The sequence below is a fragment of the Oncorhynchus kisutch genome, linkage group LG18, assembly GCF_002021735.2.
Source record: "Oncorhynchus kisutch isolate 150728-3 linkage group LG18, Okis_V2, whole genome shotgun sequence".
NCBI classification, from domain to species: domain Eukaryota; kingdom Metazoa; phylum Chordata; class Actinopteri; order Salmoniformes; family Salmonidae; genus Oncorhynchus; species Oncorhynchus kisutch.
In genome coordinates, this window is record NC_034191.2 from 71314029 (window position 1) to 71341114 (window position 27086).

The window sequence follows — 27086 nt, forward strand, 5'->3', positions numbered from 1 at the left end:
AAAATTCTCTGGACCTGTGCACCTACGTTGTAAACCTTAATTTATAGGCTAGGTTGTTGCAACCTCATGATGGGTACAGGTCAAATTTGAGTATTATGTAGTAGCCTAAACCTATCAATGTTACATTGAGCTGGGTGAATGGAATATGAATGACAGTCATCCATTATGGTGTAATAGAAATAAGTCCATGCTGATCATGTAAAAAAATTATCCTCCCTCATCTTAAGCAGCACCGACCGCCACTGCTCTCGAGATGTTCTCAGTTCAGGTTCGCTTCATGGGGTCTTTTGAGGGGTCTGAGTTCCTGTTCACACTGCACAAAAAAATTACGCAAACCGCACTGAGTTCTCATAAATTGGCTGAAAGGGACCAAGTGTGAAAACACCCTAAGACAGCGGAGCGGAGGTTCCGAGACAATGTACACGTGAGTCCTCTAAAAGTCAATGTTGTCTCTGGAGAGGCAACAACTAACGTGGCGTGGCTGCCTGTTACACCCAATCTGAACACAACATTCTGTGCCACACATGTTCCCTCTCCGAGGATTTCAGAAGCATATTGCCTCATTAACACACACCAACGCGCAGTCACACCAACACAAAAGGAAAATGTTGTCCTTGTAATCCAATCATACTGCATCTGTGGCAGAATGTTCATGGATTGTAAAATAGTACATAAATTGTACGTTGTGTATGTCAATGTGTGTGCCTGTTTATTGTGTGTGTGCAAACATTTGTGTGTGTGTGTGTGTGACCTCTCAAGGTTTAGACTGGAGGTCTGTTGGGATTTGGGTTGCTAATCGTGTTATAAGAGTCAGAGAAACATTCTGCTTTCCTTTGATAGGAAATAAAACTTGTAGCTATATTGGGATTCAAAAATGATACAACAAGGCTTAAATGACATTCTAGATTGTCGATTACTGCACACCAATCATTTTAACAAACGGAAGGCAACTGAAACCACAGAAAACCCATGTATTTCCCTCCCTTCAAACATAAAGAATAACACCTTATGGGCAATCTTGCCAGCCTGCCACTTGAGTTCTGTATGATTGCAGGGGTCAGTGTTCAGGGACAGAAAGAAGTACAGTACCTATTATAGGCCTGTAGTTGTATTTCACAGAGCTGGAGGCAGAGACAAAGGTATATAAGTGCTATAGCCAGTGACGGAAGGGGTCTAGTTTCTCCTATGATGACCTCAATGAGCTGTCAGTCAGTCAGTCAGCATGTAATTCAGTCAGCATGTCAGTCAGTCAGTCAAAAGATCAATCAGTCAGCATGTCAGTCAGTCAATCAGCATGTCAGTAATCATGTCAGTCAGCATGTCAGCCTGTCAGTCAATCATTTAGCATGCCAGTCAGTCAGCATGCCAGTCAGTCAGTCAGCATGTAAGTCAGTCAGCATGTCAGTCAGTCAGTCAGTCAGCCAGTCAGCATATCAGTCACTCATTATGTCAGTCAATCAGTCAGCATGTCAGTCAGGCAATCAGTCAGTCAGCCAGCATGTTAGTCACTCAGCATGTCAGTCAGTCAGCATGTCAGTCAATCAGCATGTCAGTCAATCAGCATGTCAGTCAGTCAGCATGTCAGTCAGTCAGAATGTTAGTCAGTGAGCATGTCAGTCAGACAGCATGTCACTCCTCAGTCACAGAACCCCCCCCCCCCCCATCCCACTTGTATTGATGTGGAGAATGTGCCATCCCAGTGATGGATCCATCTGTGACTTAGCTGCAAGAGCGAGCAGCTAGTCATTGTGAGTAAAGAGAGAAGTTGAGAAAGTGAAAACTAAGTGATTGTCAGGACCCAGAGTTTTTTGCCCTGATGTTTGGCAGGGTAACATTCATCAACAACCTTCTGTTAGTGAGTGGGAGGAGACCTGCCAGCTCAATTCATAACAGCATTCATAATGTCTTCTACGGAAACTCCCCACATGAAAAAATACTATAGTTCACTATGGTATAAATACTATAACATTCACAGTAGTGTTTTTGCAGACGAAAGTCTAATGTCCGAAAAAACACTACAGTGAACACTGTACTATTTGCTGTAGTATACTGTACTATACCATAGCGTTTACAGTTAACTATAGTACAAATATTGTAGTAAAAGAAAACTGTAGTATATAATATATGTAAGGTTTGACGCTGGTAGACGAGAAGCAGGTACAGGGAGCGAACATTTAATGAAATACGGACATGATACAGAACAGGAATAGCGTCTGGACAGGGGAAAAATCAATGCTGACACGGAACAAACTGAGGAGCACACAGATATAGAGGGTGTAATCAACAAGGTAATGGAGTCCAGGTGAGTTCAATATTGCGCAGCTGCGCGTAATGATGGTGACAGGTATGTGTTATGAAGGGCAGCCTGGCGCCCTCGAGCACCAATGAGGGAGAGTGGGAGCAGGCGTGATACTATAGTAATTAATGTCGTGTTTTTGCAGACTGTGGTATATTGTAGTATTTACTGTAGTGTTTTGGTGGACTGTAGTATTTATTGTAGTGTTTTGGTGGACTGTAGTATAATGTAGTATTTACTGTAGTGTTTTTGAGGACAATACTGTAGTATTTACTGTAGTGTTTTTGCGGACATTACTGTAGTATTTGTGTTTTACTGTATTTGATAGATGTGGAGGCTTTCTCCTTGAGGAAACCTACGAGAGAATAACTAAAAAAGCGCAACTTCCATAACCTGTAGGTAGGTAGGACTTGGGTCTGAATGGATAGTTCAGAGGTTTTGCTCTTGTCTAATGCCTGTAGAGATATATGGTCTAAACTTGGCATGTAGGTTTCTATGTTGGGCAAACTGGGATATGGGGGAGGAGAATGGGCAGGATATATGCAAATTAAATACTGTAGTGTTTACTATAGTTTTAAAAGTGTTGTGTTTTTGCGGACATTACTGTCATATTTACTACAGTGTTTTTTGTGTGGATAATACTGTAGTATTTACTATAGTATTCTACAGTATACTACAATATTATATAGTAAGTACTACACATGTTAGAGGGATACTACAGTTGTGTATGCTACAGTCTTCTACAGTTTACTACAGAATACTATAGTAAGTACTGTAGGATTCTATAGTCAGCTGTAGTATTTGTTTATGGGTCTGGTGTACAGATGGATCCACATGTCTTGTTTAAATGACTATATACTGCATTGAGCAGTACAGAATGGTGTCAGAATCACGAGGGGTAGGTTAAGAGGTGGAAGTAGTGATTTTGCTGCAGGATTATTTGCACAACTGGACTGCAGGTTGTGTAATATGTCCAGGGAGTTGGACTCCCATCTCCTGGAAAAACCTAATCCTTAATAAATACACCAAACTCAGTTAAAGCAAACACACATGTATTGGTCTTCAAGGAATCACTTTAAAGAAGCCAGAAGCAGATTAGAAAAAGCGGAGAAATCACTCAGCCCCATCATCCAATTGTTGTTTTGGGTTGTTGTGGATAGCTAATTACTCCACTAAATCTCCTTAAGCCTATTTTTATTAACCAATGGATTTTTTTATTTTATCAAATTTTTACCATTTGATCAAATAGCCCTCCAAACTCCCAGTAATGAGCAGTCTGTGAAAGCCAAGTGGGATTCCCTTTGTGAAAAGTTATGCTTGGGCACACTGTGTAGGAGTTTGGAGGGAGGCAATGGGGGATTAGAAGTCAGGCTGAAGTCAGAAGTCAGGCCGGTACTGGCAACCCAAATGGACAATGGGAGGGAGTCTAAGACCAGAAGAGGCAACGGCAGAGGGGAACAGTTTGTGTCAGAATCTTGTTTAGCGCTGCCAACTCAGGACAACACATTGCCCCAGACGGAGGTTCAAGCCTCAGGTCTGCCCTGATGGCTGTCACTTTCACCTCTACATTTCCCCTCACAGCTGTCTCTAAAATATGAAAAGAGAACTTAAGAGAAAGGGGGGAACATTTCACACCTACAGTAGGAGCTGACAAGGTGATGAGACCCTTTGGCATCTGGAACAGTACTCTAGTGCTGAAGCCTAAATTGGTCTATTGTATCTTCCACTGGGTAAGTCACTACAGACTCAGTTACCTGCAAACTACTATGGAATAAAATTTGTGATAATGGAAGGTTGAATGTCTTGTGTGCTTTATGCCTTTCACGGTAGGCCATATAACTCATGCACACTTTCTCTTGGATACAGTTGGTTTGGTGGGCCCATGCATCGGATAAAAACTGGTGAGGGGCAACTGAAGAACTACTGTATTTCAGGATACTAAACCAGATAAATCTCTGGTAGGAAATATGCCGACATGGACAAAACATTAATAAAAACAACAAAGCAAGCCTACATGTTTAAGGTTGCAAAACTACCGGTAATTTACCAAAGTTACCAGATCTTCCGTAATTTGGGTAATTAACAGAAAATCTGGGGCAATCTATCAGAACTTTGGTAATTTATAACTTTGATAATATATACTTGAATAACTATTCAAAAATGTATTAATGTATAGTTTTAATTGATTATATCTGCGTCCATATTGCCCATGAGTGTCTGGTAGATAGGCCTTATGGTTCAAGAGAAAATATCCTATTAATAATTAAAAAAGAATCTAATCAACAATTGCATGATTTTTTATTAACTCTGCAATTCATCCAACTATTGACTTTTTTCACAATTGCCTCCAGTTTGACCCCAAAACACTGACAACTGAGACAGTAAAATAAATACAAAAGTGTGTAAATTTATATAAAGGATATTTCATGCTAAAACCTTCATATTAAACACCAATGGTATTCATTAAGTTGATGGTTTATATTTAGAATAATGTTTTACAGCTTTGTCATTCATTTTTTTGGGGGAAAATCCTATTTTTTTTTATTCATTTCATTTATTTGTTGTGATAAGGCCACGAGAGATAATTACAGACACCTGTGATAATCTGAAGTACCCAAAAGGGCCACTAGATATTTTGTGATAGATTAAATAAAATCCTTGAAATATCCCAAAATTCTGGTAGTTTTGTCACGCCCTGATCTGTTTCACCTGTTCCTGTGATTGTCTCCACCCCCTCCAGGTGTCGCTTATTTTCCCCAGTGTATTTATCCCTGTGTTTCCTGTCTCTCTGTGCCAGTTCATCTTGTATGTTTAGTCAAGTCAACCAGCGTGTTTTTCCCATAGTCCTTTTCTATTCTCTTCTTATAGTCCTCCCGGTTCTGACCCCTGCCTGACTCTGGACTACTTTCCTGCCTGCCTGATCATCCTGCCTGCCCTGACCTTGATTCTGCCTGCCCTGCGGTACCTATTGGACTCTGGATCTGGTTTTGACCTTTTTGCCTGTCCATGACCATTCTCTTGCCTTTTGATTAATAAACATTGTAAGACTCCAGCCAATTGCCTCCTGTGTCTGCATCTGGATCTCGCCTTGTGCCTTGATAAGTTTAGTGGTAAACTTGGAAGGTTTCAAGTAATATACCCGCCCTTTTTCAAGCCTAATAATGAGTATTAGTGATAAAAATGCCATTAGTCACTTCCAGATTTATATACAGATTTATCAGGACAAGACAGATAAATGGTCCGAGACACTGAATACACAGTAGATTGAAATGTGGGGGGAAAGCTTCCTGTTTCGATTATATACATTTGATAACAGACATATGAAAAATGCAAGTAATGGATTAAATGCATCCATTTTCTTCACACGGTTAAGAAAATGACTTAAGCCTCCCGGGTGGCGCAGTGGTCTAGGGCACTGCATTGCAGTGCTAGCTGTGCCACCAGAGACTGGGTTCGCGCCCAGGCTCTGTCGCAGCCGGCCGCGACCGGGAGGTCCGTGGGGCAACGCACAATTGACCTCGTCCGGTTTGGCCGGTAGGGATATCCTTGTCTCATCGCGCACCAGAGACTCCTGTGGCGGGCCAGGTGCAGTGCGCGCTAACCAGGTCGCCAGGTGCACAGTGTTTCCTCCGACACATTGGTGCGGCTGGCTTCCGGGTTGGATGCGCGCTGTGTTAAGGAGCAGTGCGGCTTGGTTGGGTTGTGTTTCAGAGGACGCATGGCGATGAGACAAGATAGTAACTACTAACAATTGGATACCACGAAATTGGGGAGAAAAGGGGGTAAAATCCCCCCCCCCCAAAAAAAGAAAGAAAATGACTTAAGCATCTGGTTGAATGTCAAAAGTAATCTTTCATCGAGTTCAAGCAAAACCTTCAAAAGTAACTTTTCTCAGTAACTTGGTAATAATATATATTTGTATTTATATTGATCGATATGGCTCCTCCTGAATATAAAACACATCAAGGGGCTCTGTGAGCTAAACTATAAACAAATGGCCTATTGATTAGCTTTTCATGTAAATCTTCCCAAACAGAGCTTGAAAAACATTAATTTCTTAATATATATATATTTTTTCAATCAACCAACAAAACACATTCCACATTCACAGATGTGACAGACCTAATAAACAAAAACTAACAATAATAATAAAAATACAATAAACATATTAAAAAATAATATATATTTATATATATAAAAACTTGCAGCAGCACTATCAAGGTTCTTATTAGCTATTTCCAGCCTTAGTTGAGATGACGAGCAAATAATTAGTTTTTACAGAACCTTACACAACATGTATCTGCTCATTTCCTTAATCACCACATTCACTCTGTCCAATTTGAAATATAGTTGAGTAGTGGAGACCAGAGTCTATCAAACTTGGGCTGTCTCTTGCGGAGTTCATAAGTGAGCTTTTCAAGAGGGAGAAAGTCAACAATCTGGTCAATCCACATTTTAGAAGTATTAGAGGCCCACAATAGAATAATAAATTTCTTAGCAAAGTATGTAATAGTCATAAACACATTTTCTCTGTCAGGATCAAGCACAAAGTCCTGCTGGGCATTAAGAAGATAGAGACACGGGGTCATATCAAACTGTACATCTAGTATTTTCTGTGCAGCAGTATGTATAGATTGCCAAAATCTGGCAATCTCTCTACAGCTCCAAAATACATGCATATAGGTTCCACTTTCAGAGGTACATCTTTTACAGTTTGGAGAAATGTCTGTTTTCATTCTGTTTTCATTCATTCTCGTCCAGGTGCCCCGCGTTGACGGTTCTCTTGTTGTTGATGTCAGGCAAAGCATTTTCCAGGGTTGTCACCTTGCCCCCTATCACACTGAGCTGAGAGTTAATGCCATCTAATTTGATGTTGAGTTCTGTACGTTGGGATCTCAGCTCAGAAAGGATGCCTTCAACAGAGTGCGAGGTCGTCTTTTTGACAAAACCAAAAGGAGTTTAAACTTGAATTGGAGGTAAGATTAAGAATTGGAAACTTAGTTCATGCGGCCATCTCGTTCAAGGGTCACGTGATACCCGATTTTTAAATTTTTAGATGTTTTATTTTATTGGCTGGCTTCCAGGTTAAATGGGCATTGTGTCAAGAAGCAGTGCAGCTTGGTTGGGTTGTGTTTCAGGGGATGCATGGCTCTCAACCTTCGCCACTCCCGAGTCCGTACGGGAGTTGCAGCGATGAGACAAGACTGTAACTACCAAGTGGATACCGCACACCAATGTGTTGGAGGAAACTCCATGCACCTGGCGACTGTGTCAGCGTGCACTGTGCCCGGCATGCCACAGGGGTCGCTAGTGCTCGATGGGACAAGGATATCCCTGCCAGCCAAAACCTTCCCAAACCCGGACGACGCTGGACCAATTGTGCGCTGCCCCATGGGTCTCCCAGTCGCGGCCAGCTCCAACAGAGCCTGGACGCGAACCCAGAATCTCTAGTGGCACAGCTAGCACTGCAATCTGAAGGACATTCTGACTGGCTTCAGAAGAAAGAGGTCTATGGAAAATAAATGCCACTATGTGTGTCTGTGTTAAATGTCTTCACGGGTCCAACTGACCTGAAATTCCAAGATCCTAAATTTGGACTTTTGTCTCGGCTCTGGGTCTGTTCTGATATAATTTCCACAGTCTCGGTTATGTGCAATTAAAATTGATTTACAGACATGAGCCGATTGGACCTGTTCTCTGATCGTTTAATGTTTGTTTGATGAGAACTGTGCAAGCTTGTTATCTATGTCAGCTAATTGCAACTCAATAAAACGTATAGCTCATGTCCAGCTGACACTGGTTCCAGCTGCTCACCTCACGTGCACCTGCTGCTGAGGAGAGAGAAAGAAAGAGAGAGCAAGTAATAGGAGCCTTTGCCTAGGATACTGTTGATTGTGAAGATGGAGTTATTTTCATTGAAGTAAAACTAAAGTTACGGAAGAATATTGTAATGGACAACAATATTGCACAGCCAAATGGACTGTGTGCAAGTCACTGTTCAGGTTTGATGCAATTTTCAACCTTTCATTTATTTATTTTCGTATTTATTAGCAACTGTTTAGTCATTAATAGTAAAAATTATTATTATTATAGGCCTGTTGTAAAATAAATAGCATTTGCCTATTTCTGTCATTTGTTGGGTAGGTCTACCTACCTCATCCCCATACTGTTTTTATTTATTTACTTTTCTGCTCTTTTGCACACCAATATCTCTACCTGTACATGACCATCTGATCATTTATCACTCAAGTGTTAATCTGCAAAATTGTAATCATTCGCCTACCTCCTCATGCCTTTTGCACACAATGTATATAGACTCTCTTTTTTTTCTACTGTGTTATTGACTTGTTAATTGTTTACTCCATGTGTAACTCTGTGTTGTCTGTTCACACTGCTATGCTTTATCTTGGCCAGGTCGCAGTTGCAAATGAGAACTTGTTCTCAACTAGCCTACCTGGTTAAATAAAGGTGTTCTCAACTAGCCTACCTGGTTAAATAAAGGTGTTCTCAACTAGCCTACCTGGTTAAATAAAGGTGTTCTCAACTAGCCTACCTGGTTAAATAAAGGTGTTCTCAACTAGCCTACCTGGTTAAATAAAGGTGTTCTCAACTAGCCTACCTGGTTAAATAAAGGTGTTCTCAACTAGCCTACCTGGTTAAATAAAGGTGTTCTCAACTAGCCTACCTGGTTAAATAAAGGTGTTCTCAACTAGCCTACCTGGTTAAATAAAGGTGAAATAAATACAAAAAATACAAAAAAAGGCAATCAACTTTGTTGATAGTAGCTGCAATATAGGCCTGTTCAAAACTGTTTTTGAGGATTTCATTCTGTTGAGCCATTTTCCTTGGCCAAATTAAGTTCCAGCTGTAATGTCGTGAATGCCGTAATATAAGAGAATTATCGATAGGCTGCCATCCGTTCTTCTTGCTAATGTGCAATCATTGGAAAACGAAAACAACCTACGATTAAGATTATCCTATCAACGGCACATAAAAAACTGTAATATCTTATGTTTCATAGAGACGTGGCTGAACGTTGATACGGATAACATAGACCTGGCGGGATTTCCCATGCACCGGCAGAACAGAGAAGGTACGTCTGGTAAGATGATGGGTGGGGGTGTGTGCATATTTGTCAATAACAGCTGGTGCACGATTTCTAATATTAAAGAAGTCTTGAGGTATTGCTTGCCTGAGAGAGAGTACCTTATGATAAGCTGTAGACCACACTCTCTACCAAGAGAGTTCTCATCTATATTATTTCTCACCCAGAAGCGGCGCTCCTAGTTTCTGGGGACTTTCATGCAGGCAAACTTAAATCAGCTTTACCAAATCTTTACCAGCATGTCTCATGTGCAACCAGAGGAAAGAAAATCCTAGACCACCTTCACTCCACACACAGAGATGCATACAAAGCTCTCCCCCGCCCTCCATTTGGAAAATCTGACCATAATTCTATCCTCCTGATTCCTACAAGCAAAAACTAAAGCAGGAAGTACCTATAACTCGCTCAATACGGAAGTGATCAGATGACACGGATGCTACGCTACAGGACTGTTTTGCTAGCACAGACTGGAATATGTTGCAGGATTCATCCAATGGCATTGAGGAGTACACCACCTCAGTCACCGGCTTCATCAATAAGTGAATCGACGACGTCATCCCCACAGTGACCGTATGTACATATCCCAACCAAAAGCCATGGATTACAGGCAACATCCGCATCGAGCTAAAGGCTAGAGCTGCCACTTTCAATGAGCGGGAGACTAATCCGGACGCTTATAAGAAATTACAATTGTAACCAGCTGTTCTGGATGACCGTATGATAATGCTCTAGGTAGCCGATGTGAACAAAACCATTAAACAGGTCAACATTCACAAAGCTGTTGGGCCAGACAGATGACCAGAAATGGTACTAAAAGCATGCACAGACCAACTGTCAAGTGTTTTCACTGACATTTGCAATCTCTCCCTGACCAAGTCTGTAATACCTACATGTTTCAAGCAGACCACCATAGTCCCTGTGCCCAAGGAAGCAAAGGTAACCTGCTTAAATGATTATCGCCCCGTAGCACTCACGTCGGTAGCCATGAAGTGCTTTGAAAGGCTGGTCATGGCTCACATCAACACCATCATACCGGACATCCTAGACCCACTCCAATTCGCATAACGCCCCAACAGATCTACCGATGACGCAATCTCAATCACACTCCACACTGCCCTTTCCCACCTGGACAAAAGGAACACCTATGTGAGAATGCTGTTCATTGACTACAGATCAGTGTTCAACACCATAGTGCCCACAAAGCTCATCACTAAGCTAAGGACCCTGGAACTAAACACCTCCCTCTGCAACTGGATCCTGGACATCCTGACAGGCTGCCCCCAGGTGGTAAGAGTAGGCAAAAACATGTCTGCCACGCTGATCCTTAACACTGGGGCCCCTCAGGGGTGTGTACCTCCCGTACTCCCTCTTCACCCACGACTGCGTGGCCAAACACGTCTCCAACACTATCATTAAGTTTGCTGACGACACAACAGTGGTAGGCCTGATCACAGACAACGATGAGACGGCCTATAGGGAGGAGGTCAGAGAACAGGCAGTGTGTTGCCAGGACAACAACCTCTCCCTCAATGTGAGCAAGACAAAGGAGGTGATCGTGGACCACAGGAAAAGGCAGTTCGAACAGGCCCCCATTAACATTGATGGGGCTGTAGTGGAGCAGGTCAAGAGTTTCAAGTTCCTTGGTGTCCATATCACCAACGAACTATCATGGTCCAAACACACCAAGACAGTCGTGAAGAGGGCACGACAAAACCTTTTCCCCCTAAGGAGACTGAAAAGATTTGGCATGGGTCCCAAGATCCTCAAAAGGTTCTACAGCTGCACCATCGAGAGCATCCTGACCGGTTGCATCACCGCCTGGTATGGCAACTGCTCGGCATCTGACCGTAAGGCGATACAGAGGGTAGTGCGTATGGCCCAGTACATAACTGGAGCCAAATTTCTTGCCAGCACCTGTGTAATAGGTGGTGTCAGAGGAAAGCCCATAAAATTGTCAGAGACTCCAGTCACCCAAATTATAGACTGTTTTCCCTTCTAACGCACAGCAAGCGGTACCGGATCGCCAAGTCTAGGACCAAAAGGCTCCTTAACAGCTTCTACCCCCAAGCCATGCTGAACAATTTATAAAATCACCACCGGACTATTTACATTTGCCCCCCCCCCCCCCCCCCCTTTTGTACACTGCTGCTACTCGTTGTTTATTATCTATGCATAGTCACTTCACCCCTACCAACATGTACAAATGACCTCAACTAACCAGTACCCCCGCACACTGACTCAATACCGGTACCGGTACACCCTGTATATAGCATGGTTTTTGTTATTCTTATTGCGTTACTTTAACTTTAGTCTATTTTGTAAATATTTTCTTAACTCGTCTTGAACTGCACTGTTGGTTAAGGGCTTGTAAGTAAACATTTCCGCTGTGCTACTCGGGAGCCCCATGTGAGAACACATAACAGAAAAAAAGACTCCATCTACATGCAGTGAACATGTTTCGTGTTTGCGGTAGAGTACAAGCCCACTGCACTGCAGCTACGAGTGCACTACTCTGTGACATTGGAAGATAATGTGACACACGCTGCATGTTAAACCTGTTTGTGCGTATGGTACGGTGGTCAACCCTGTCCCTTCCCCTCTCCTCTCAGTCACACACACCTGGTGTCAACCTTCTCTCCTCTCCTCTCCTCCCATCCTCTCTCCTCTCCACATACCTGGTGTCAACCCTGGCCCCTCCCCTCTCCTCTCCTCCCCTCTCCACGCACCTGGTGTGAAACCTGTCCTCCCCTTCCCTCCCCTCTCCCTGTACCTGGTGTCAGCCTCATCCCCTCTCCTCTCCATTCCATTCCATTCCATTCTCCTCTCCATTCTCATCTCCTCTCCATTCCCCTCTCCATTATCCTCTCCATTCCCCTCCACTCCTCTCTCCTCTCCACGTACCTGGTGTCAGCAGGATGACCGAGGTGACGATCAGGGAGCAGATGACCAGAATGACAAGCAGGGCTATCGCAATACCCTTCCAGTTCCTCTGAGGAGGGTTACTCCCAACCAGCTCCTGGAAACACAAAACAGACAGAGAGAAACACACGGTCAGAGACAGAGAAAGAAAGGAGAGAGAAAAATAGGAGAGGAGAGTGAAAAAGAGAAAGGTTGTAGTCGTAAGATGGAGAGTAAAAGAAGGAAAGGGAAAAATAAAGGAGACGTGGGTAAGGGGTAAGGGAGAGAGAAATAATGGAGTGATACTGTCTGTTAGTATAAACAGTAGGGGGGAAGAAAAGGACAGAAAGTGAGAGAGAACAATGGAAGAATGAATACAATAAATGGAAGGAGTAGGAAAGAAAGGTAGAGAACTCAAATTGATGGGTCTGTCAAGGACGAGTGTGAACTACAGAAACAACAACATGAATTCTCAAGGAGAATTGCCACAAGCAAAAGGCAGGAGGAGGAGTGGAGGAGGGGGGATTATTAATGAGGCAAGGAGTCAGCAGCCATCACTGGCAAATGAATGTGACAGATAAAAATTGAGCTTTTGGATCATTGGTGACTTTGGTGGGGGAACGGCGCCAAGAGGCTTTTTGCTAGAAAAATGATTTCAAATTAGTTGTGTTTTTAGGAGAAAACTTGAAACAATGAAACAAGTAAAGTTACACAGTAGGTTTAATATTGTTTTAAGTGCAAAATTAAATGGAAAAGTAATAAGTATCAATATCGAATTTGATAAATGGTCTCTGCAGGGTATGGAGGGAGTTGAATGAGAAGAAGGTTTTCAACCTTTTCCTTTTTGTCACAAAAGACTATACAACCCATATTATTGAGGATTTGGTGAAGAAATGTATTTCACCAGTAGACGTATGCTGCAGCAGCAGCAGCCACAACGAGTCCCCACTCTCTGAGGGTGTCTCAGGTGGAGTCAAAAAAACCATTTCCATTTCACACCTCACATATAAGCACCCCCTATTTTACTTTAGAACAGCAGCAACAACAACAACAACAACATGGCCTACATCAACCACACCTGTCAAAAATCGCACTCAAAGATGAAAGAAAGTTTGGCATTTCTACAGTTCAGCTCCAACAAACACAACAAACAGAACATCCAAGCTAGGAGTAATTATTTGAAAAGGATATTGAAAGCCTAAAACATCAAAATAGCTGGATTAATAACTTTTACATTTGTTTACAGTGGGGGTGGGGGGGGGGATAAAAAGACCTGAGAAGATGGTATGTAGCTAGTACCTTTGGCTATGGTCTTAATTAAGAGAAACTACAAACCACACACACACACACACACACACACACACACACACACACACACACTCTAATGGAATAGAGTGGTCTGGTCTATGAGGTAAGCCTTCTAGTGACCTCCTTTGCTCAATTGAATGGAGCGGCAGACATCATTAGATAAGAGCAGCAGGGGCTTTTTACCACACCGCCCAGTACACACCCTCATTAAAACCAACAACCTGTTTTCCCACAATCCCTGGCGGTGCTCCGGCGAAACGGGGGTGCTTTCGCAGGGGTCACTGCCGAGGGCTGGTCACAGCAGGCGGGAGGAGAGTTAGTGGACTGTGACGTAAACAACCCCACAAACAGAGCCAGACACATCCCTTATCAACAAGTTTATACAAATGGTGTAGCCTACTAGTGAATCATTTGCCTGGCAATCCTGCAAAATAACAATAATCATGAGCTATATAGTCCAATATGTTTGGTTGGGTGAGTGTCATGCAGGGAGAACAAACAACTGAGGCTCAGTGAGGCTCTTTTAAACAATAACATCGGCCACTTTGTGCCAGCATGAGAGGACAAACATCACTCTCTTTTGGAGTGTCCACAACAGATTCGGGATTTTACATAATACCCAATATAATAGACCTGCACTCATTGTAACACCTACACAGTAGCACTCAATTGTAACACACAATTGTAACACACACACACACACACATTGTATTGTAAACAGCCAGCGGGAAGTCACAGCTGACTAACCAAACACATCAATATACAAAACGCTAGTGGGGCTACGATGCCCTGACGCTGCAAGGACAATTATTGATGTTTTTAATCATGATCATGACTGCTGCGTGGAGTAGGTCCCCTAGTATAATGTTTCCATGGGTATGCTCTCTTGTGGAAGTTGTCCACAAGTTGCTGATTGGTAGAACCTAATTTAACTTGCAAATATATTTGTCAAGCGCATCACTTTTGCACGCTTGAGTCAACATGTGACTGTCATTAGGTTTAATTGTGTTTCGGTGCCAAGCGATAACAGCCAAAACAGAGTAACATTTTTAATTGCTTGAAGATATTGATCAGCAAGGTTATCTGAAAGAAGAAACATATGTTCATCTCTAATTAGTAGTGAGTGTTTTTTTGGTCATACTTAAATGTGTATGGCATTCATGCAATCTAATTAACATCCAATCAAATAAAATAGGTAAAGGAATACATACTCTAACATGGTCAAATGTATGTGGACACCTGCTCATCGAACATCTCATTCCAAAATCATGGACATTAATATGGAGTTGGTCCTCCCCTTGCTGCTATAACAGCCTCCACTCTTCTGGGAAGGCTTTTGACTAGATGTTGGAACATCGCTGTGGGGACTTGCTTCTATTCTGCCACAAGAGCATTAGTGAGGTCAGGCACTGATGTTGGGCGATTTGGCATGGCTCGCAGTTGGCGTTCCAATTCATACCAAAGGTGTTTGATGGGGTTGAGGTCAGGGCTCTGTGCAGGCCAGTCAACTTCTTCCACACCGATCTAAACAAACCATTTCTGTATGGACCTTTACTTTGTGCACGGGCATTGTCATGCTGGAACAGCATTCCAAAATTGTTCCCACAAAGTTAGAAGCACAGAATCGACTAGAATGTCATTGTATGCTCTAGCGTTAAGATGTCCCTTCACTGGAACTAAAGGGCCTAACCCCAACCATGAAAAACAGCCTCAGATCATTATTCCTTCTCCACCAAACTTTATAGTTGGCACTATGCATTGCGGCAGGTAGCGTTCTCCTGGCATCCGCCAAACTCAGATTCGTCTGTTGGACTGCCAGATGGTGAAGCGTGATTCATAACTCCAGAGAAAGCGTTTCCACTGCACCAGAGTCCAATGTCAGCGAGCTTTACACCCCTCCAGCCGACACTTGGCATTGCGCATGGTGATCTTAGGCTTGTGTGTGGCTGCTTGGTCATGGAAACCCATTTCATGAAGCTCCTAACAAACAGTTATTGTGCTGACGTTACTTCCAGAGGTAGTTTGGAACTCGGTAATGAGTGTTGCAACCGAGGACAGCACTCGGTTGCAACAAGCTCACAGAATGGCGGTCCTGTTCTGTGAACTTGTGTGACCTACCATTTCGCGGCTGAGCTGTTGTTGCTTCTAGACGTTTACACTTCACAATAACATCACTTACAATTGACCGTGGCACCTCTAGCAGGGTAGAAATTTGACAAACTGACTTGTTGGAAAGGTGGCATCCTATGACGGTGCCACATTGAGAGTCACTGAACTCCTCAGTATGGCCACTCTACTTCCAGTCTTTGTCTATGGAGATTGCATGGCTGTGTGCTCTATTTTATACACCTGTCAGTAACGGGTGTTATTGAAATAGCTGAATCCAATCATTTGAAGGGGTGTCCACATACTTTTGGTCATGTAGTGTACCATCACAGCATTAGTTAACTATGATCAAGGGACTTCACTGACATGTTGTAGGCCTAGGCTAATTAATATGCAACCGCCTTGTGAAAGGTGCATTATAATTCTGAGGAGAGAGTGCGTGAGGTACACGGAAACATTTGCCTCCATATGAATCTAAAATCTCAAGTGGAACAGCTGCAAGATACTCTGATTCTTCCCAGCCTATAGCCAATATCAGTTCATCTCCTTGTCAAATAACATAAAACAAGCTATGTAACCTAGTTCCTATCCGCTACCTAAGCCAAACCAGAACTACTGTGTCTGGAATGCCTTTGCAAAGAAATAGGAAATGTACAGTGTTTCCTTGACACAAATGCCAGAGTCAATGCAATAAACCAAAAATACACCAATGCAATTTTCATGTCTTATTGTCCTTGTGTCACACGTCACAGATTTGTTCATGCAACCGAACACACCAATTTCTTTATACATTCAAAGTCATTTACACTCAATGGAATTCACACTTCACAGTCGCCGCCTCGGGCTTTGTGATCTCAAAGCATCAAAGAAAGACATAACTTCACTAGCTCAGTCTATTTCCCCGTCTATCTGTGGGAGAGGAGGGGCACAATTTATTCCTGTTGCACTCCTGTGTGTCTGAAAACGATGTTCAAAGGTATCTGGGAAGCAGGTCGTAAATACTTAGCAAAACCCTGTGAACAGCCTGGGAAGGACCAGAAAATGATTTTGTGAAGATAAGTTGTGTCGTCCATCTCAAAGAGCATGCAATTTGGTGGCAATTTTCCATTTAGTTGGAAAATAAGATCCCACATTCATTCTAAGGCTGGAATTGGACAAAATTGCAGTCGTTTTGAGCCTGCCTTTCAGTCACCTCCTGGAGAAAAATCCCATTTTCAGTCCATTTGCTCAATCCCTTCATTCTCCTGTTCATCGGTTAGCATGTGGACTTCATCAGAGGGCTCCCATGAATAGAAACATTACCCTGAACCTTTTAGCCCCTAAATGGTTGTATTTCATGCTACAGAACAGACATACTGAAGTTCGAAACAGAAATAGCAAAGGAAATGGTGTAACACATCCAAAGCTCTATTTAGAGAGTCAGTTTATGCATAAATAACCCGCATGAAAATGATTTGCTCAAAGTGAATGGTTTCCTGTTTCTTATTGTCAACCATCAAAGTATTTTCAATAAGATCATCATCTAATGAATTAAAATGTTTCTTAAGAAAGGCTTACAACTAAACAGTGCATTCGAAATGTATTTAGACCCCTTCCTTTCCCCCACATTTGGTTACGTTACAGCCTTATTCTATAATGTATTAAATAAATAAAAATCCTCATCAATCTACACACAAAACCCCATAATGACGAAGATAACACAGGTTTGAATTTATTATTTGTGCAAATTTATAAAAAAGAAAACAGAAATACCTTATTTACACAAGTATTCAGACCCCTTACTATGAGACTCAAAATGGAGCTACATACTAACAGTCCTTCCTCTAAAAGACTGGATTACATTTTTATGAAAATCCCCAGAATCATGTTATTTTTTTGTTGCAATTTGTGTTTCCGATTGTGGCACACCACATAACCACTTCCATCAAAGAATTCAGAATTTGATCACATACAGTGCACTCGGAAAGTCTTCAGACCCCTTGACTTTTCTGCATTTTGTTATGTTACAGCCTTACTGTATTTTAAAATGGATTAAATAACACATTTTGCTTATCTATCTACACACAATACCCCATAATGACAAAGCAAAAACAGGTTTTTAGGAATGTTTTCACATTTTTTAAAACATAAAAACATAAAATCCTTGTATCCGTAATTATTCCGACCCTTTGCTATGAGACTTGAAATTGAGCTCAGTTGCATCCTGTTACCTTTGATCATCCTTGAGATGTTTCTACAACTTGATTGGAGTCCACCTGTGGTAAATTCAATTGATTGGACATGATTTGGAAAGGTACACACCTTTCTATATAAGGTCTCACAGTTGACAGTGCATGTCAGAGCAATATATATATATAATATTGTCCATAGAGTTCTGAGAGAGGATTGTGTCGAGGCAAAACATTTCTGCAGAATTCAAGGTCCCCAAGAACACAGTGGCCTCCATCATTCTTAAATGGATGAAGTTTGGAACCACCAAGACTCTTCCTAGAGCTGGCCACCCAGCCAAACTGAGCAATCGGGGGAGAAGGGCCTTGGTCAGGGAGGTGACCAAGAACCGATGTTCACTCTGACAGAGCTCCAGAGTTCCTCTCTGGAATTTATAAAAAAGAAAACAGAAATACCTTATTTACACAAGTATTCAGACCCCTTACTATGAGACTCAAAATGGAGCTACATACTAACAGTCCTTCCTCTAAAAGACTGGATTACATTTTTATGAAAATCCCCAGAATCATGTTATTTTTTTGTTGCAATTTGTGTTTCCGATTGTGGCACACCACATAACCACTTCCATCAAAGAATTCAGAATTTGATCACATACAGTGCACTCGGAAAGTCTTCAGACCCCTTGACTTTTCTGCATTTTGTTATGTTACAGCCTTACTGTATTTTAAAATGGATTAAATAACACATTTTGCTTATCTATCTACACACAATACCCCATAATGACAAAGCAAAAACAGGTTTTTAGGAATGTTTTCACATTTTTTTAAACATAAAAACATAAAATCCTTGTATCCGTAATTATTCCGACCCTTTGCTATGAGACTTGAAATTGAGCTCAGTTGCATCCTGTTACCTTTGATCATCCTTGAGATGTTTCTACAACTTGATTGGAGTCCACCTGTGGTAAATTCAATTGATTGGACATGATTTGGAAAGGTACACACCTTTCTATATAAGGTCTCACAGTTGACAGTGCATGTCAGAGCAATATATATATATAATATTGTCCATAGAGTTCTGAGAGAGGATTGTGTCGAGGCAAAACATTTCTGCAGAATTCAAGGTCCCCAAGAACACAGTGGCCTCCATCATTCTTAAATGGATGAAGTTTGGAACCACCAAGACTCTTCCTAGAGCTGGCCACCCAGCCAAACTGAGCAATCGGGGGAGAAGGGCCTTGGTCAGGGAGGTGACCAAGAACCGATGTTCACTCTGACAGAGCTCCAGAGTTCCTCTCTGGAGATGGGAGAACCTTCCAGAAGGACAACCATCAGCACTCCACCAATCAGGCCTTTATGGTAGAGTGGCCTGATGGAAGCCACTCCTCAGTAAAAAGCACATGACAGCGCGCTTGGAGTTTGCCAAAAGGCACCCAAAGGATTCTCAAACCCTCCAAATAGAGGTGTGCCACGCTTGTAGCGTCATACCCGAGAAGACTCAAGGCTGTAATCACTGCCAAAGGTGCTTCAACAAAGTACAGAGTAAAGGGTTTGAATACTTGTGTAAATGTTATGTTTCAGTTTTTTTTATGTTTATTTTTTTAATAACTTTGCTAATAAAAAATATTTAAAAAACATTTTTGCCTTGTCAATATGGGAGAGGGATTAAAAAAATCCATGTTAGAATAAGGCTGTAACGTAACAAAATGTGGAAAAAGTCAAGGGTCTGAGTACTTTCCAAATGCACTGTAATTCTGCCATTTCCAGTATGGAAAGATTCTTATATGTAGAATATCTATAATGCTATATCTGATTTCAACAGGCGCTGTCTGAAATGATTTGCCATTAAGGACGAAGAGAAATAAACTTGCAAAAGATAGTGGTCCCCTTCAAGACTGATAAATGGAGCCTTTGGCTTCGATTTCTCTGAATGTGACGATCCATAGATGTGTCTCATTAGGTGGGTGCAGGCAACACAAAGAGTATTAAGCCCTGACCAGCCATTTCCAACAGGGCCTCTGGAACCCTCCCTTAGTGATCAATACAGAGTGTCCCCTTTTTCATTTACTGGTTACCTAATCTTTTCACAAATCTCACAAACTCCTGGGACAGTTCAGCAAATTTCTCAGTCTCTAGAAAGTCCGCTCACTTCCGACACCAATGTAATGAAACAGGCAGGGAGCAGGTCTCGAACCCTCGACCTTCGAGCCCGAGGTCCGGCGCGCTATCGACTGTGCCGCAAAAGCATGCTTGTGCGGCTCGTCGATTTCCGTGCTTATAAACCCAGGGTCGTTACACTACATAAGGCAATAACACTATGAGTGCCCAAGACCTTGTGAGCTCCCGGAGCATGGCGGCAAACCTTCCTGATCGTTCCTCTGACATCTGCAATTATTATAATGATTAGCACAATTATCTGGGAGTACATCTGCACTGGATTAATGAGGAGGTGATTAGAGGTGACGGAGGTGACTGTGGCGAGTAGAGAAGAGACAAGTCAAGTCGACTATGTTCTTGACAAAAGGTTATGTAAACAAACATTTAAAGGCTGTGAAGAAATCAATGCAAGGACATGAAGAGGGAGCAAAGAAAGCAGTGTAGACCTGAATTGAGACCTGAATGCAGACCATATACAAGGGCAACTAACTTCATTAGAAGTTTAAAAAAGGATACTGGGGTGATATACAGTTGAAGTCGGAAGTTTACATACACCTCAGCCAAATACATTTAAACTCAGTTTTTCACAATTCCTGACATTTATTCCTAGTAAAAATTCCCTGTTTTAGGTCAGTTAGGATCACCACTTTATTTTAAGAATGTGAAATGTCAGAATAATAGCAGAGAGAATTATTTCTTTCAGCTTTTATTTCTTTCATCACATTCCCAGTGGGTCAGAAGTTTACATACACTCAATTAGTATTTGGTAGCATTGCCTTTAAATCTTTTTACTTGGGTCAAATGTTTCAGGTAGCCTTCCACAAGCTTCCCACAATAAGTTGGGTGAATTTTGGCCCATTCCTCTTGACAGAGCTGGTGTAACTGAGTCATGCTTGTAGGCCTTTTTCCGTTCTGCCCACACATTTTCTATGGGATTGAGGTCAGGGCTTGTGATGGCCACTCCAATACCTTGACTTTGTTGTCCGTCAGCCATTTTGCCACAACTTTGGAAGTATGATTGGAGTCATTGTCCATTTGGAAGACCCATTTGCGACCAAGCTTTAAGTTCCTGACTGATTTCTTGAGATGTTGCTTCAATATATCCACATAATTCTCCTACCGCATGATGCCATCTATTTTGTGAAGTGCACCAGTCCCTCCTGCCGCAAAGCACCCCCACAACATTATGCTGCCACCCCGTGCTTCACGGTTGGGATGGTGTTCTTCGGCTTGCAAGCATCCCACTTTTTCCTCCAAACATAACGATGGTCATTGTGGCCAAACAGTTCTATTTTTGTTTCATCAGACCAGAGGACATTTCTCCAAAAAGTACAATCTTTGTCCCCATGTACAGTTGCAAAACGTAGTCTGGCTTTTTTATAGTGGTTTTGGAGCAGTGACTTCTTCCTTGCTCAGGTTATGTCGATATAGGACTCGTTATACTGTGGATATAGATATTTTTGTGCCTGTTTCCTCCAGCATCTTCACAAGGTCCTTTGCTGTTGTTCTAGGATTGATTTGCACTTTTCTCACCAAAGTACATTCATCTCTAGGAGACAGAACGCGTCTCCTTCCTGAGCGGTTTGACGGCTGCGTGGTCCCATGGTGTTTATACTTGCGTACTATTGTTTGTACAGATGAACGTGGTACCTTTAGGTGTTTGGAAATTGCTCCCAAGGATGAACCAGAATTTTTTTTATGGGGTCTTGGCTGATTTCTTGATTTCCCCATGATGTCAAGCAAAGAGGCACTGAGTTTAAAGGTAGGCCTTGAAATACATCCACAGGTACACCTCCAATTGACTCAAATGATGCTAATTAGCCTATCAGAAACTTCTAAAGCCATGACATAATTTTCTGGAATTTTCCGAGCTGTTTCAAGGCACAGTCAACTTAGTGTATGTAAACTTCTGACCCACTGGAATTGTGATACAGTGAATTATAAGTGAAATAATCTGTCTGTAAACAATTGTTGGGAATATTACTTGTGTCATGCACAAAGTAGATTGTGTCCTAACCAACCTGCCAAAACTATAGTTTGTTAACAAGAAATTTGTGGAGTGGTTGAAAAGCGAGTTTTAATGACTCCAACCTAAGTGTATGTAAACATCCGACTTCAACTGTACATCAGCAGTGAGTGGTTAGCTCTCAAACTGAAGCATATCTTAAATATGCTTCAAACTGAAGCATACTTGTCATGGAAAAAATATATATTTTCATAGAATATTAAGTTGGGCTGGGATCCTGTCATCAGAATGTTCTATTTACTTGTATTCATCCAGTCATTTAAGAAAAAAATATTATTTATCATGACGGCCTAAAGCCTGGGCTGTGGGTGGAATAAAGTTGTCTCCCAGAAACGCATCGTTGGGCCTGGGGACTGGGCCTTTCTGCCTGTGGTGCTATGACTTCTGGGGGTCTGCCTCAGCCTCACTCCCTCTCCTTGGTGGGTAAGGACATTGCGCCTCCCCCCCAGAAATCCTTTAACCAGGATTTTTAGAAAACAAGCACATTTGTAGAAAGTTAGCAGAATTTTGCAACCCTACCTAGGAGTGATGTGTGTGTGTTTGTGCGGGTGTGTGCTCTCTCCTGTATGATTAGAATACCAAATCATCCTAAAGCATGCATTTCAATCCTCAGATGGAATAAAGAGGAAACTCATAATGAACGCTCAAATAATGCATGGAAATAGCTGTTATGTAGGTGGCTGGTGGGCATGGAGAAGCTGTAGAAGGGAGAGGACTACAGGAACCCTATTGAGAGAGACATTGTACGAATAGATATTCTTGGGATTACACAGTATGTCAAAGGAGAGAGAGAGAGAGAGAGATCAAGCGCTAGAAGCTATCCAAGATCTTTTGCACCATCAGAGGAACCCAAAATCACAAACAAATAAAACACTAGCACAAGATTGACAGTATGCTTCAAATTTAGAGTGTAACCAATCGGGTAAGCAAACCCAGGTCATCTGCTGTTCATCATCAAAATATTTTGCCAAAACTGTGGCAAACCTAAAGTACACCCTCCATAATATCTACCAGGGTTATTAACTTTTAAAATGTTGGTAACGTTAATCAAGGACTTCCTCAGCCTAACAATATCTTCAAGGGTAGGTATACAGCAAGTGTGTCTTAATTTGAAACAGCATCATTGGGAATAATGGCAGTGGACGAATGGTTCCATGAAGCCAGTAGTAATTACGTCAGTGGCAGGGCCTGCAGCAGTTTGGAGTTAGCTACTACAACCACTCCTGCTACTGTAGCTTAGCTATCACGCCTGCTCCCACTCCCCCTCCATGGCGCTCGAAGGCGCCAGGCTCCCGAGCATTACGCACTACTGACACCATTATTATGCACACCTGCCTCACCCCGTCACACGCATCAGTGATTATTGGACTCACCTGGACTCAATCATCTCTGTCATTACCTCCCCTATATCTGTCTGGTTCCCAGCTCTGTTCCCTGCTTCAGCATGAATTGTTTGTCCTTTTGTACCTGTGTGCTGGCGCTGTTCTTGTCTTGGTCTTTGTCTGTTTCCTGATTAAATGTTGACTCCCCGTACCTGCTTCTCATCTCCGGCGTCGGTCCTAACATTAGCATAAGCTCTGAATCAGGCCTAATTTAATGTTGCGTGATATTGCTGGTAGCAGCTGGGCAAAGTGACAAAAAATACAAGTATCTGCAGTCATGTAAGAGCCAGTAAACAAAGTTTGTGACCAAATAACAAGTGAGGTACATAAAGTTAGAGGAGAGAGAAAGTAGCATTAACAGTGTACAACAGGTTAATAGTGAAGTGTAGTAGTGAAAAGGGAAGATATGACATCTTTTGGTATCAGCGATGATTAATGTTATGGCCGATGAAAGGTAGTATTTACATTTGGCAAAGCAGAGCGGTGCAGTGATAAGTGTCAGTACCATTGGCAGTGTAATATCAATACAAAGAACAGTGCTTTCTGCGTTGACCTTATAGCCACACAGCAGTTTGTCCATATCAATATTCAGGTTTTGCAGTGCCTGAGCAAGAGGAGAGGTGCAATATGCAGTCCTCCTGCATCCTTGTGTTTCACAGTTCAGGCAAGGGAACTAATCCTCAAAAACAGAGGCATTGTTTTCTTCCCATTTCAGCTTTCTCAGACCTGCGCAGCTAGCACATAACATTCTGAGAACAAGCCGATATATTGTGACGATATTGTCCTTTTCTAGTCTATTGGCTATTGGCCTTTCTCTATCGGCTTCGACGATAATCCCTCTACATAGCAAAGCTGCTGCTATGCCAGCCGCCACTCACCGGCTGAGCCACGAGCACTGCATAATGCAGAGGAACGTTTAGCTGGGTAAAATCAGCAATAGCAATTAGCAAGCTAGCTCATTCTCAAACAGAAAGCTGCAGTATTGAGAAACGGATGAATTGACACAGTGACCAAAATCAAACTCCTGTTGCAAATAGTAGTTTAGTCAATACACTAATAATAAGGCTTGTGTCGACTTGCCCAGAAATACATGCAATAAACAATCTATTTTAGCAGATAATTATCTTAATCTTTGCTAACAGGTCACAAAGTTAACGCTTTCGTCTGTGGTGTTAGTTAGCTAGCTAGCTATATTAGGATAGCTGGCTAGACAAAAATGGTGCTAAGAAATAAGATAGGAGCTAATAGCCAATGTAGCTAGCTAACGTTAGCTGGGTGTCATTTTAAACATGCACCATTTTCGTCAACGAGCCATCTGACTTGCGGTGTAACGTTAGCTATTTACTGGTGTGCTGATCTGACCAGCTGCAATCTTATCTGTAAATTGACAATTGATAGTCAGATTAGATTATTTTGGTAATAACAAAGTGTTTTAAAATGCCTACATAAAGGTTTAGCTACCTAAGAATCTTCCAGCATGTTTATGAACCAAAAAAGCTGTAGATCAGCACACGTGTGTGCACTCTCACTTCTCAAACTATGGGCAAATTTGAATCATTTAGATGTGCATTGACGTTTCATTTTTTTCCCTACGCTCGCTCTCCTTGTTAGTAAATGTCATCGCCATTGAGCTAGTTCTCATAATAGCAGTAAACAGCACCACGTGATATGAGCGACGGAGAGAGATGTGAGGAGATGTGAAAGGGAGCGGAGTTACAATCTCGCTCTATCCAATCATAGCAGTAGGATCAAGTTACAACCCGACAATTTCTTGACAGATAGCTGAACATGCCAATTGTCTATAATCGAGAGGGCAGCCGATTATTCGGCATGGCCGATTAATTAGGGCCAATTTCAAGTTTTCATAACAATCGGGATTCTGACTTTTTGGACGCAGATTATGGCCGATTAGATTGCAATCCATGAGGAGACTGCATGGCAGGCTGACCACCTGTTGGCTGCAAGGAGCCAAGGTAAGTTGCTAGCTAGCATTAAACTTATCTTCTAAAAACAATCATTCTTCACATAATCACTAGTTAACTGCACATAGTTGATGATATTACTAGGTTAACTAGCTTGTCCTGCGTTGCATATAATCAAAGCGGTGCCTGTTAATTTATAATCGAATCACAGCCTACGTCAACTTCGCAAAACGGGTGATGATTTAACAAAAGCACATTTGCGAAAAAAGCAAAATCGCACAAAAGCACAACATCAATGCCTTTCTTAAAATCAATACACAGAAGTATATACTTTTTAAACCTGCATATTTAGTAAAAAGAAATGCATGTTAGCAGGCAATATTAACTAGGGAAATTGTGTTACTTCTCCCCTAGCGTTCAGTGCAAGCAGATTCAGGGTGTATGCAACAGTTTGCGCCGCCTAGCTCGTTGCGAACTGTGTGAAGACCATTTCTTCCTAACAAAGACAGTAATTAACTTTCCAGAATTTTACATGATTTTGACATAACATTGAAGGTTGTGCAATGTAACAGCAATATTTAAACTTAGCGTTGCCACCCATTTGATCAAATATGGAAAGGTTCCGTATTTAACTGAAAGAATAAAACTTTTGTTTTCAAAATGATAGTTTCCGGATTTGACCACAATAATGACCAAAGGCTGGTATTTCTGTGTGTTTATTATAACTAAGTCTATGATTTGATATTTGATAGAGCAGTCTGACTGAGCGGTGGTAGGCAGCAGCAGGCTCGTAAGCATTCATTCAAACAGCACTTCACTGCGTTTGCCAGCAGCTCTTAGCAATGCTGGATGCATTTTATGACTTCAAGCCTATGAATGCCCGAGATTAGGCTGGCAATACTAAAGTGCCTGTAAGAACATCCAATAGTCAAAGGTATATGAAATACAAATGGTATAGAGAAAAATAGCCAACGTGTCATAATTCCTATAATAACTACAACCTAAAACTTCTTAACTGGGAATATTGAAGACTCATGTTAAAAGGAACCACCATCTTTCATATGTTCTCATGTTCTGAGCAAGGAACTTAAACGTTAGCTTTCATACATGGCACATAATGCCCTATTACTTTCTTCTCCAACACTGTTTTTGCATTATTTAAACCAAATTGAACATGTTTCATTATTTATTTGAGGCTAAATATAGTACATAAATAAAATCTTTAAGTTAAAATAAGTGTTCATTGTTAATTCAGTATTGTTGTAATTGTCATTATTACAAATATATATATAAAAATCGTCCGATTAATCGGTATCAGCTTTTTTTGCTCCTCCAATAATCGGTATTGGTATCGGCGTTGAAAAATCATAATCGGTTTTCCTCTAGTCCTGACATCTGAAAACAAACCAAAAAATCCCGATCCTGGAAAATGCTAGTTTCATAAGCATCTACTATCACAAGTCATAATGTTACGTTGGACCCTTTTGCAATGAATAGATGTTATTTTAGATTCTCTAACTAACAGTGGTGCCTATATGATCTTCCATACAGGCTTGACATGCTGGAGTGATGCTTCTAAGTAAATGTTGTTGATCAGTAAGCTAATATAAGTTCCACATGGAAGGCAAACAGATTGTCATCTGTAGCACCATAGACTCCAATGATCAGCCAAAACAAGCTCAGTAACTCGTTGCATGCACACACTCCTACTGAATATG

The 27086-nt window shown here is 41.7% G+C and overlaps 1 protein-coding gene across 2 annotated transcripts in view; it reads right to left on the minus strand.

Annotated features, from left to right (window-relative positions):
- Positions 1-27086, minus strand: part of LOC109909867 (dipeptidyl aminopeptidase-like protein 6) — a 155250-nt gene that overhangs the window by 81539 nt on the left and 46625 nt on the right. For both annotated transcript variants that reach the window (XM_031796710.1, XM_031796711.1), the window contains exon 2: positions 12303-12417. In XM_031796710.1, coding sequence (XP_031652570.1) covers positions 12303-12417 — 115 coding nt within the window. The remainder of the gene's footprint in view (positions 1-12302; positions 12418-27086) is intronic.